The sequence below is a fragment of the Martes martes genome (genome assembly GCF_963455335.1).
Source record: "Martes martes genome assembly, chromosome: 6".
NCBI lineage: Eukaryota > Metazoa > Chordata > Mammalia > Carnivora > Mustelidae > Martes > Martes martes.
Window position 1 is genome coordinate 7,314,850 of NC_137893.1, and position 13,626 is coordinate 7,328,475.

The 13,626-nt window shown below is 39.0% G+C and overlaps 1 protein-coding gene across 5 annotated transcripts in view; it reads right to left on the reverse strand.

Annotated features, from left to right (window-relative positions):
• Window positions 1–13,626, reverse strand: part of MAP3K4 (mitogen-activated protein kinase kinase kinase 4) — a 113,414-nt gene that overhangs the window by 73,613 nt on the left and 26,175 nt on the right. For 4 of the 5 annotated variants that reach the window (XM_080805530.1, XM_080805531.1, XM_080805528.1 and 1 more), the window contains exon 2: window positions 2,060–2,250. In XM_080805530.1, coding sequence (XP_080661656.1) covers window positions 2,060–2,250 — 191 coding nt within the window. Of the gene's footprint in view, window positions 1–2,059; window positions 2,251–2,564; window positions 2,637–13,626 lie in introns of those variants that run through there. The other variant, XM_080805529.1, reaches the window with a different exon arrangement.

The window sequence follows — 13,626 nt, forward strand, 5'->3', positions numbered from 1 at the left end:
GGGTTTCTGATTAGTAAGAGACAGTACAGTTAACTCAAGTACTGCCTTCAGGTAAGCTTAGTATCTGCTGCTTATACTGGGAAAAAGTCCAAATCAAGCTCCAGGAGAACTATTTCTAAAAATAGTCCTGTCCGCATCTCAAGCCTTCTGGCCTCAAGTTGCTTTAAAAACCCTAGACCTCAGTTTCTCAATCTATAAAATGTGAGAATTATGCCCTCAACTCCTATTCTAAAATAGTATGGGCCATCAAGTAAAGAAAAAAGCAGATATGCTACTGGCATCGTCTCAGTTTTACCAGCTTGAAGTGAATCTGTATTAACTAACAGTGATTCTGTAGATGCTACTTCAGTGACACTAGTTTTAGATAAGGAGCTACTACAGACATCCTTGAGAAAATGAATAAAGACTGATTTTAAAGATGATAAATTGCAATGGAAAGCTATTAATTTCTCAGGGTAATAAGTACAGGTCATAGGTTAATATCCTAGTGCAAATAAAGTAAAGAATTAGGGCACCTGGCTGCCTCAGTCAGTAGAGAATGTGACTCTTGATCTTGGGATTGTAAATTCGAGCCCCACACTGGGTACAGAGATTACATAAAAATTAAAAAAATCCTGGGGCACCTGGGTGGCTCAGTTGGTCAAGCACCTGACTCTTGACTTTGGCTCAGGTCATGATCGCAGGACACTGGAACCGGGCCCCACAGTGGGCTCCACACTCAGCACGGAGTCTGTTTGTCTCTCTCCATCTGCTCCTCCCCCACCTGTGCATGCACTCTCTCTCTAAAATAAATAAAATCTTTAATAATAAACAATTAACTAACCTGAAAATTTTAAAACTCCTTAAAATAAAAAAAGAAGGCAAAAAAAAAAATCACCTTCCCTGTGGAAAAGAAAGACTACTACTGCTTAGGAATTCTTCCTGGGTCAAGATTTCACCCAAGCAAATAAATATAATAGAATCGATTTCTCTTGCCTGCCTTCTTTCTTGAGGAAGGGCTACAACAGGGACACAGAGTGAACTTGCCCACCTTACGACCACAAGAGGCCAACGTGTGGAAGATACGTGTGGGAAGGGGACCGTGACCAAACAGAAAGGGAGAACATGGGCCAAGGGAAGGGAGAAATGGGCATGAACTTGATGTCAGGAAGGGAGAGCCTGTGATAGGGGAAACTTCTCAGATAAGATAAAGAATAAAATCTGTATTTTATGCAGAAAGAGATGAATGAATTCCAAAAAGCTCTGAGATCAGTTTCAGGACAAGTGGCTTGCTGAAATTAATAGGGGAATCCTAAAACCATCAGGCCTCAGTGACCTGAGGATCTAAGCCAGACAGGAGGGAACAAGGAGGCAGCAGGTCAGCATGATTTGATTTATGTACCTCAGAAAAGAACAGCTGTGACATGTTGGAGGAAGTATGAAATGAAAACAGAAAACACTCCCAGCTTCTAGGAACAGAACGTTATCTGGACTCTGAGACGTCAAACAAAGAGAAAAGTAGAACACAGGTTCTGTCCGTGGTGATGGGGTGCGCGGTACCATCCAGGTACTGTTAGCAAGCAGTGGGCTGTGCACACTTAGGGCAGCTTCAGGGTTACTGCCAGAGAGCACAGGTCACAGGCCGGTTAGGGAAGCCCGGCCCTGCCTCTCCCAAACTGCCCAGTACGTCACATCTGGAAGACAAAAGCTAGAGATGCAAAGAATTAAAAAAAGCCACCTCACTCATGTATCAGCAGCCGTCTTAGATGAGTGCACAGATTCAGGCACGCTTGGTCTCTTCTACTGACCAAATGGAATACAAATGCCTCCCACCACCAGCTTTAGCAATTACACAGGACAAACCTTTCTATCTCTGGTGGATGATTTTCTCCTTTATTAACAACACTGCTAATGGCAGTAATTCCAAAATTAAGAAGTAAAATTTAAAAGCAGCATTAAAATCAAATGTAATATAAAAAGAAAAACATTATCATGGAAAGGATCAATCAGTAGTTACGTGTTACACAGATTATGCACTGCAAGGGCCAGGCCTGTGTATCTTTGTAAGTACCAGACTCACCTTTCACACCAGATCGACTGGCAGGCTTCCCCACGCTATTCCTCTGGTGCTTGGCGGACATGCGTTTCATCTGCCGAGGTGTGCTGGGGGGAGAGGTGCCATAAAGGTTCTCCGTGTTGGTTTCATCTGAAAAGTCCTCTGCATCAGACTCAGAATTCTTGCAAGCTGAATCTCCCGGTGTGCACTCTGGCCTATGAAAGACAGAAAGCAGAGAAAATATTCAGTAATGCTGTACGTGAACTCAAATTTAAACTTCCTGAAGCTTCTTTTAAGAACTCCTTGTAAAACTTTTCTGTGGCTACGTTTCGTCCTCAGCAATGTGGTCTTTCTCCTCTATCGGTACTTGTGGAACTCACAGGAGAACTTTTTCGCCCAAAGGCAGGGACGTCTGTGACAGCTTCTGCTCTGACCCCAGACCATCCGAGTGTCACACGGGCAGAGCTGGTGTGCAGCTCCTGGTGTTCACAGGATTCTGACAGAAATGAGTTTAAACCTAAAAACTTACAGACTGAGGAAAAGGAGAGTAGGACCAGAAGACACAACTGGGAGAGACCGAAGCATGTAGCTGTGTGCTGGCCCCCGGAGGCTCGGGGATGAGTGGGCAAGTTCAGCCCTGCCCTGGACCGCAGGGCCGCACTTCCTCTCTTCAAAGCACACACAACAGGAAGCATGGGGCGCTCCCCTGCAGGGGCTTCTGACAACTTAGGGCAGGTCAGTGTTTCTATGTTCTCTGTGAACCACTACAGTGCAGAGCTCGGCGGGGAGGAGGGGGTGCGGGGACGGGGGAGGAGAGAAGGACTCGGTAGAATAAGAGAAAGGAATTAGTCTGTCTTCACCTTCAAAACGCAACTCCTCCTCAACTTGTTCTCTGGCAATGCTTCTTTCCAATCCTCTATCCCCAGCCAACTTCTCAAATAATATCACTATTCTGATATAGTTCTATCTTTGCAAAGCTAACAACAACAAAAACTTATTGATACAAACAGAACATATACAATCCTGGCAAACTAGAAGGAATCAATCATGAAGTTCCTTTTAAATATATATATCACAGTCTGGCCCATTCTGAATATTCTTTCTAAAATACACTTCATATTTTACAAACGTAACTCCAAACTATATCCAAGCTATCACCAGTGTTCTTCCTGGCAACTTATATCCTGATTTAAAAATCAAAGTTATTATAAAAATCAAGATGGAAAAAGAAAAACCACTCTAAAATAGATGACACCATTTTATTGAATTACACTGACAAAACTTTAGAAAACGAACTTTCAAAAAATAAAAATGCTGCAGAATTATATAAATTTCCAGCACTGAAATCCATAAAGAATTCCTCGGACAGGTCAAAACTGATTTAACCAGATAAGACTACTCCAGCCACTGAGTACTGTGCGTCCACACATATGTGCACACATTAAGACATACAAATGACATACCCTGAAAGCTAACTACAACAAACAAAACTGTGAGCAAAGTTAAAGTAAGTTTTAAATACATGTATTCCCTTAGGCTAACCACATAACTGAAGTATCACAGAGTCATACAACAAATAATACAACTTCCAGATGAACTTGAATTTCCCTACGTCCACTTCTTTCACACTCACTGTGAAACAGTTGATTCAGCTGATGAGAAGGCATGGCTATGCAGGACAAGGTCGCTAATCTCATCTCCCCAGGTTGTAGTGCTTACTAGCACAGTTTTGGAATGATTACTGCAGATTTTGTGGTCTGAGGGACTTCGGTTCAAATCCTGACTGTGCTGGCTATTAGTTATGCGGACCTTAGCCAAATTATTTAAAATCTTCACATTGCACATTTACAAAGCAAGGGTAATACTTAGATTCCAATGAGGATTAAATTCAATAATGCAGGCTTAACAAAACGGTAATATAGACTGGGGGTTCACTCAATGATTGCTATTCTTCCTATTCTAAGCCTTGGAAGTCACCAGACCCATCTGCAACCCACTAAAGCACCTGAGTTCCTTACTCATCTGCTTAACATTAAGAGTGGGGGTACCAGGCCAGCTTAGTCAGTAGAGCATTTGACTCTTTGATCTCATTGTGAGTTCAAGCCCCACGTTGGGCTCAGAGCTTACTTAAAAACAAAAATCTTTAAAAAAAAAATTAAATTAAAATTGAAATTAAAATCTTTAAAAAACAGAGAGAGAGAAGTATATCTTTGAGTTCAGCATTGTATAGGACTGGAGACCATTTTAACATTTTATAGCATCTTTTAAATTCTTTCAAATTAAATTCTATAACTTTTTTCTTCCCCACAAGGATAAAGACCATGGTAAGGAAGGACAATGTATTTCATTACTTTTGTATCTCAAAGTTTCTAGGATAGTGTTCAAAACCATTCAGCATGGTTCTAAACCATGTTGTTTAGCACAATAATATATTTCATATAGTAGAATGGTAATCACTACAAAACTAAGGCGCAGGGAACCATGCGCATTCAGCATGGTTCTAAACCATGTTGTTTAGCACAATAATATATTTCATATAGTAGAATGGTAATCACTACAAAACTAAGGGTGGCTCAGTGGGCTAAGCCTCTGCCTTCAGCTCAGTTCATGATCTCAGAGTCCTGGGATCGAGCCCCGCATTGTCCCTCACTGAGCCCCACTTCGCCGCACAACACCCCGCACCGGGCTCTCAGCTCAGCAGGGAGTCTGCTTCCCCTCCTTTTCTCCCTGCCTGCCTACTTGTGATCTCTCTCTCTCTGTGTCAGATAAATAAATAAAATCTTAAAAAAAAAAAAAAAAAAAAACCTAAGACGCAAACATCTAGCCAGTTCCATCCATCAAGGCCAGACAGCATGGAATACCAGGCTAAACAGAAAAACAGAGTCAGATAAAGGAACAAACAAGACCTCATTGAGAACATGCTCTCTGCAGTGAGGAGAAAAGTGAACTCAGCAGACAGAAGACCTAAGGCTAAGTCACAGCCTTAGTAGACAGGTGACTGCATACCTGACATAATCTTTCTAAAACTAAGAAAAAGACTAATATCTAATTTGTAAAGTCAACATTCTAAATACTTGAGGAAATTCAGTTGTGAATATTCAAAATAATCAAAACAAAACAATGGAAATAAATGGCTATGTGGAAAACATTAAAATATAAAACAGGCACATAAAATGGTATGTTTCACTAGTATCCAGCAGTAGTGTGTGGATGAATAAATTAATCAAATGCAAGGAAAAGTGGAGGAGGATTTTTTGAAGGAGGACTGAAGAGGTCCAAACTTAAGTGAGCCAAGTCTCCAATGGCAGGGCCCCAAACTAAGGTCAGAGTCATGACGTTTATTTTTCAAGTGAGTACCCCTGTCTAATCTACATATGATGGAAATAAGTCTGGTGCTTTAAGAGATAAAACGAGTCAAAAACAGCACACACAGTAAAAACGTTAGCTTTTATGAAAAATTTAATTTGGGGAAACAGAAAAAATATTTCTGTTGTGCTGTCATCCAACTATGGACAAGTTATTCTCTACACATGGAAAATTTCATTTGGCTGCACTCTCCAAATAAAAGTAGAAGACTAAGTCCCTGTAATACTTGTACAGAAGCTGAATATCTCGTTTTTAAACCTGCACCCATCATAAAACAAAGTCTTTATACCCTCACACAGATACAATAAACACTACTGATTTCAGAATATTTCCAAATTATTTAATTATCCTAACAGCAAATATAAAGAATCACATGGAAGCAAAGAGGAATACTGTCATAAACAATGCATTAAAATAAGAGAAAACAGTATATCTCCTCACTCTTTAATCATTATACCACATAGAAAACAAGGCAGAAAAAATGCCATATGGGGCTGTCAGATACTATATAACTCAAAATTAAAATAAATTTTAGAACAGACATTATATAAAGGTGAAGTTATGCATTTAATACTTTCTTAAGTTTTACTTAACTCCATCAAGATGCTATTCACACTTATTGGAAATGTTAATACATTCCATCCAAGTAACTTAGTAACTTAACACATGTCAGTACAAAGCCCAAAAATATTTAAAGAAAGTAAAATAAAGTCTAGCATTCAATAAATAACACTCACAATGTCTGCCAACCTATCAAAAATTACCAAGGAAAGGAAACTATGACCCAAACGAGGGAAAAAGATCAATAAGCAGACCAGAAATTACTCAAGCAGAGCTTGGAAAGATGAAAACTGTATCTGAAATGAAAAATACTCTGGATGGGATTTAAAAGCAGATGAGACACAGCAGAAGAAAAGATCTATGAACTTGAAGACACAGCAACAGAAACTATCCAATATGAATGAGGAAAAGATTAAGGAAAAAATAAAGAAAAAGAAGAAGAACAAAACATCAGTTATCTATGGGACAGTATCAAGCAGTGTAACACATGTTATTAGAATCCAAAATGAAAAAAGGGAGGCACTGAAAAAGATCTACAAATTAAGGGCTGAAAATTTTCCAAATCTGAAGTAAACTGAGAGTTCACAGATCCAAGTAGCTCCACAAACTGCATATCATAATCAAATTGCTGAAAATCAATAATGAAGAGAAAAATCATAAAAGGAGCCAGAGGAAAACAATTTAGTTTGGGGAGTCTTAACCTAGAAGCAATATGTAATAGGGAGTGGGAAGGAAAATCAAGCAAAACTTTCTCTTTTTTTCTATTAAAAAAAATAAATTATACATAAAATCTAGGAATATAAGCACTAGAGGTAAGTTCAAAAGAACCTGCATCATTTCAATTAACTAAAACCATCTAAAACCTCATTTTTGTATTAGCTCATGTGAGATGAGCTAATATGGTCAGCTGACTAGTTCAGAATATTTCCATGAGGGTACCAATTATTTCAGATAAGGAAAGTAGTACAAGGTCTACATCAATTGCCCTGAAACACTGGCCTTATTTGTGCTGAAAAACACAGAAATGTGAAATTTCTTTCTAGTGCTAAACTTCTGACAGTCACATAAAACAATGTCTCACTCTTTTAACATAAAACTTTACTGAAGTACTATTCACTTGACATAGAACCTGGTCTAACAAAAGTATGTCTTGAACTCAACCTAAGGGGGGGGAGGGTTGGTGTCATTTTTCAACGGAAAATGTGTGGAAGACAAGACAAAAATTCAAGTAACTTGGGGTTACACAGTTCTGCTCTGACACAGTAGGTAAGCCACATGGTGCCTGAAATAGTTCATCTATGAAATAATGAAGCTGGATTAGAGGAGCTCAAAAATACGTGGTTTTTGCAAAAGCCCTAAGGAAAAAAAAAATACTTCATTAGACGTTCTTTAGCAAAGTCCTTAGAAATAAGATACTTTAGTCACTTATGAAGTGCAGTCCTCACCTGTGTGAGGTCCTCTCTGTCACTTCCATCCACCTCCTCATTAACCTATTCTCTATTAAATAATGATGAGAGGAAGACCTCTGCTGCTGAGGGAAGAGGAGGGAAGGAGGAGGAGGCAGAGACGGTAGATTTTCTAGGTTTCCTTTTTAAAGAGCTTGTATAGTTTGCTTGGCCCGTGGTATATATCAAAAGGAGCTAAGCTAAATTTGAGGTTGCATGGTTGGTTCATATTGGAAGAGCCAATTAATAAGTTAGCTGATATATACTGGTAGCCTCTCATTGAACATTCATAGCTAACCTCCAAGTAAACTGTCGTCAAACCTCAAACTCATCCGACATTTGCCAGTTCACTTCTTCACTGATTCAGAGTACAAGATCTTGAAAACCTACTTAGTTTTCAAGACAGACATTTTCTTTTTAACTAAAATTTATCTTTTTTTTTTTAAACAGAAGTAGATTAAAAAAAAAAAGATGTCCCATGGAAATGAACAAGAACTATGCCCCCCCCCAACTAGACCCAAAGCTCTATGAGGGTGGGGACCTCATCTATCGTTTTACCACTGTCTAGAACAGTGCCTGGTGCACACTATGTGCCCATTACTATCTGCTGAATAAGTGAATTTGTGAGGCAAGTAATATTATCTTTGGTACATTAGACTTAATCATTATCTAAACTCTATTAAAATGCAATCATAATTATTTGAAGAATATAATTTTTTAAAGGCTGCAAGAATGAAACAATGGTTGATTTCTGCTAATAATGTTATTGTGATACTATAACCCTAGGTGCCAAGATAACTATCTACTATCCAAAACAGCTGCAATGGAGTATAGCATAGGAATAATAGTTTTGTAATCAGATTCACATGGGCTGAAATTCTTATGTCCCCACTCTAATTAGTGAGCATACAAGTCTTAATCAAATTACTATAAATAAGTTTGCTTGCAAACACGTTCATTTATTAGAAGTCTTCTTATCAAATGTCACTGGGACCTGCAGTCAGCCAGTTAATTTTAAAAATACATATCGAAAGCATTAAAAATGAAACATGCATACTTAAAAAACTGAAACGTCTCTGGTGGCTGTCACTTTGATGACCTCCCAGTATTCCCACCTTCCTATAATCACCTCCTCTTGATCTGAGGAGGTGATTATATACATATATATATATAATATATATATTATATATTATATATTATATATTATATATTATATATTATATATTATATATTATATATTATATATCTGCCTGCGTTAACGAATGAGATGTAGTCCAAGTGATGCTGGGCCAGTTATAGCTGGGGACTTCAGGGGAAGCTAGGCACCAGGGAAGAAGCCCAGCTACCCTGAGACCACCACGGTCTTCGAAGGCCAGCCCAGCCAGGTAGAGAGGCTGCACGAAGGAGAACTAGGGAGGTCAAAGTCTCGATGAGCTTCCAGCTGACAGCCAGCACCAACTTGCTAGCTTGTGAGTGAGGCTATTTTGGATCTTCCAGCTGTCCCTGAACCCAAGCCAACACCATGAGAAGCAGAACTACTCAGTACTGTAACAGATAATAAATGGTTTTTACTTTAAGCCATTAAGCTTCGGTATGGCTTGTTAGATAACTACCACACATTAAAAACTTAAACATTTACTTTCACTTTGAGTCCATGAATGAGATTAAATCCATCACCACTTTGATGAGAGTCACAGCCTTGCCCCAAAGTGTGGTTCCTGAGAGAAGGCATGAGTCACACACACCACAACCGCGTGCAGTACCTATGATCTACACTCTCTATTTCTTTAAAACAGAACAAGAATCTAAAGACTTTCATGGGACGGTTTTTCTGGATTTTCATGATGTTTCTTCCTAAATGTTAACAGAAATTTGATAGCAATTTTCTTTTTGTGACTTATCTTGAGACTTTCCAAAGCACTGCAATTCCATGTATATAGAAACCACAATTCTCTTTTGCATTCGCATTTCATATACTTGTGTAAGAGTTTACTAAACTATGCAGTAACAATTAAAACATACAACAGACCTAAACAGATTTAGGAACAAACAAGGAACTACTGATAAGCATATATTTCAACTGGTGGAAACAGAAAGTCACGGGTATTCTACAGAGTAGCCTATTAGCCATAAGCATTCATGATGCTGGGAGCATCAATAAATATGGTTGCTGTTGTTTTTTTAATAAATATGTTTTATAAAAGAAATGGATAGGGTCAGGTCTTGGAAAGGGTTAGGTAGTTGCATGGATAAGGTCTGCCTGACTCAGATCTCCTAGCAAAAGTCTTTTGTGTCATTCACGGATTTACACAAGGCATATTTTATCAGTCCTAAGCTACGTAGAACAAAAAACAACACATAAAGATTAAAAACAAATATATACATAAAGAACAATTATTCCACACGGATAAATTCTGCTCATCATTAAGAAATAAAAATAGTTATACACTGTTTAAAAAATATTTTCATATGAAAGCTTTCATAAAATAAAGTCTTATAAAACCACACAAATAAATGCAACAAATGCTTTAAAGACTTCATATTATCATCTTTCCCTTCTGGTTAAACAGAAGACTACTCAAAAAGAACTAGAACCAAAAGAAGAGAGAGACAGACAGAGAAAGAAAAAAAAAGAAAGAAAGACAAAGAGAAAGACAGAAACTCTAGGTATTTAAACACACAGGAGTGGGGCACCTTGGTGGCTCAGTGGGTTAAAGTGTCTGCCTTCGGCTCAGGTCATGATCTCAGGGTCCTGGGATCGAGCCCCACATTGGGCTCTCTGCTCAGCGGGGAGCCAGCCTCCTCCTCTCTCTCTGACTGCCTCTCTGCCTACTTGTGATCTCTGTCTGTCCAATAAATAAACTAAAAAAAAAATCTAAACACACAGGAGTCATGTTACAGATGAAAAGATGAATGTGATTATTCCTGTTATTTCTACAATTTTGCTACAAAGAGTTGAAGACTTAAAAACAAGAGGGCAAAGAATAAGACCATTTTAGTAGTGCTTTCTTATTTTTACCAATTCTGGTGGCTCCTAAAATACGCTGAGTACATCTATACCTACATTATTTTTCCAAAACTCTGCAAATCAACACTAGTTACTATGTATAGAGATCAGCAAGGAGACAACCAAAATGGAACAAAAACCCTTCTGAGATGCACCTATTTGGGGCCTTCCAGCAGTACAACAGGTTCTACAGGGGGAATGACGCAGGGAGCACAGGTGGGAGGATGCCCTTTCAATACAAAGAGTGAAAATAAGCACACATCAGTCTTGCTGTGAACGCATTTAATGATGAAATCCCAATGAAAAAAAAAAATTAAAAGAAAGCACCATAAAATAAAAAAGTGCTAATACATTCAAAAGGTTGTTTTAGGCTTAACCAAAGAGAACTAGGGGGCATAAACAGGAAAAGTTGGAAGAAGAAAAACTGGATCAAAGCTGGGAGGAAATCAGCAAAGGGTCCTCTCCTATGCCAAGTGCACGCAAAACATTATAGAGTTTAAAGAGAAGAAAAATGTCTAAAACTTCAAAGGTAGCAAAAGAATTATGATGCCCCTCTACCCACTCTTATAACTGAGAACATTTTTTTTAATTCCCTTATTCTAATTTGAATTCATGGAAAAAAAATTAATAAAACATTTCCTGTCAAGAATTACTCCCTGATGGGGCACCTGGGTGGCTCAGTGGGTTAAAGCCTCTGCCTTCCGCTCAGGTCATGATCTCAGGGTCCTGGGGTCAAGCCCCACATTGGGCTCTCTGCTTCGCAGGGAGCCTGCTTCCTCCTCTCTCTCTGCCTGCCTCTCTGCCTACTTGTGATCTCTGTCTGTCAAATAAATAAATAAAATCTTTAAAAAAAAAAAGAATTACTCCCTGTCATTCTTAGAAATCAAGTAACTGAAGAGCTCCTGACTGTAGGAAGCAGAGGAGCCATCTGAATCTCCTTAGCTCAAGTTATGGTTCTTTCTAATTTGGATTTTTTTAAACAGTTAACTATAAATATGCCCTGTGACATATACACACATTCAAAAGATGAACTCCACCTGTGGGGACGACAGATCTATTCTCCCAGGGTTTTCAGTGAAGTAAAATGCAAAGAAAAGTGAGGAAAGCAACTGGGACAATTGGGACATAAAATCTCTTACCTCTGCTTTGACTTCAGCACAAGAAAAAGCTCATTTATCTGAGACCAGATCTTGGTTTCCAACTCCATGCTCCAAAGGTGGAGAAATGTCTGGGTCCAGGACTGGGGTAAGGGGGAGATGTAATATGAGCCTGGAGAACCTTTTAGTGCCAGCAAGTGCTCAAAAAACAAAACAAAACAAAGTGACTAAGTGCTCAAGAAACAAAAACCAAACCAAATGGGAGTACTTTAGAAGGACACAGAAGCAGAGCTCCCATTGGCCAAAGCTGGAAAAATTCAAGTCACAAAATAAAGATACAGAATTACAGCCAACTACAACCATGAATCCGTGAGCCCATATTGACATAAATAATTACTAAAAAAAAAAGAAATGGAAGAAGAGACCAATCTCCTATACAGAAAAAAATGAGAATAATTTATGTAGACACTCTCCTCTCAAGGAGGTGGAGTTTAACCCCCCACCACTTAAGTGTGGGCTTCACTTTTAGTGACTCACTTCCAAGGAGCAGAACATGGAAAAGTAGAGGAAAAAACCAAACTGTACAGTAGAGAAACCTGACAAACACTCCAGCCATCAGCCAGGTGATCAAGGTGAACAACACACTAAACAGTCATGTTGAGAACATGTGCCCCGATACGATGAGAAAGGCACCTCATCTGTGTGGTCATCCTCCCAAAACCCAGAACTCCAGTCAAACCATGATAAAAAAAAACACCAGATTAGGGGCGCCTGGATGGCTCGGTGGGTTAAAGCCTCTGCCTTCGGCTCAGGTCATGATTCCAGGATCCTGGGATCGAGCCCCGCAACGGGCTCTCTGCTCAGCAGGGAGCCTGCTTCCTCCTCTCTGCCTGCCTCTCTGCCTACTTGTGATCTCTCTCTGTCAAATAAATAAATAGAATCTTTAAAAAAAAAAAAAAAAACACCAGATTAGTACTCCGTAAAACCGTTAAAGTCACCAAAAACAAAGTGAGAAACCGTAACTACCAAGAGGCAGCTAAAGAGACATGACTACATGTAATGGGACACCCTGGATGGGGTCGGGACCCAGGAAAAGGACATTAGGGGAAAAGGAACAAAATCTGAATAAAGCACAGAATTTAGTAAATAACGCGTCGAGGGGCACCTGCGTGGCGCAGTGGGTTAAGCCCCTGCCTTCAAGTCAGGTCATGATCTCGGGGTCCTGGGATCAAGCCCCGCATCGGGCTCTCTGCTCAGCGAGGAGCCGGCTTCCCCCTCCCTCTCTGCCTGCCTCTCTGCCTACTTGTGATCTCTCTCTGTCAACTAAATAAATAAAATCTTTAAAAAACAAAAAAAGAAGACTGTGTTGATACCAGCTAACTAGTTGTGACAATTGTACACAGTAAGATTTAACAACAGAAGACATGAGGCACAGGAAATACTGAAATCCTCTATACAATCTTTGCAATTGTCTCTACATCTAAACTATTCTATAATAAAAATTCAGAATTAATCAATTACCTTAATAGCATAATATGGGCCAGTTCCATGACAATGCTGAATAAATTTGGTGTGACTATACAGGCACAAAAAACTAAGAACCAGGGCTAAAGGAAAAATGTAATATTATAAAATTAAGCAATTCTTTATCACTATAACTGATGATTGTGGTTGTAAAAAAAATTTCAAATGACAGGTGAAAAATGCCACCTAAAATAGTAACTTCCAAAATGGGGAAATGCATCCTATTTCTATTTATGCTTTTAATCAGCTATATAATTTGTTACACAGCAATGAACAATTTCCATTCTAACTGTTTAATTGCTACCACTGGGTACTGAATTCTGACCATTTGCCAGGCACATGCTAACCATTATGTATAATTTCACTTAATCCTTGCCAGAGCCTTACGGATCCATTTTAGAAAGAATCTTTGCCCAGAAAGCCAATTCTCATTGATTATGAGAGTTACTCATGATCAAATACCTATTACATACTAGGTAGTCAATTAGGTACTTTACAAATGCTAGCTCATTTAATCTTCCCTATAACCCCCCCCCCACCCCCGGGTACTACAGCAATCCCTAATGTTACAGGACAGGAAAATCAGTTGCA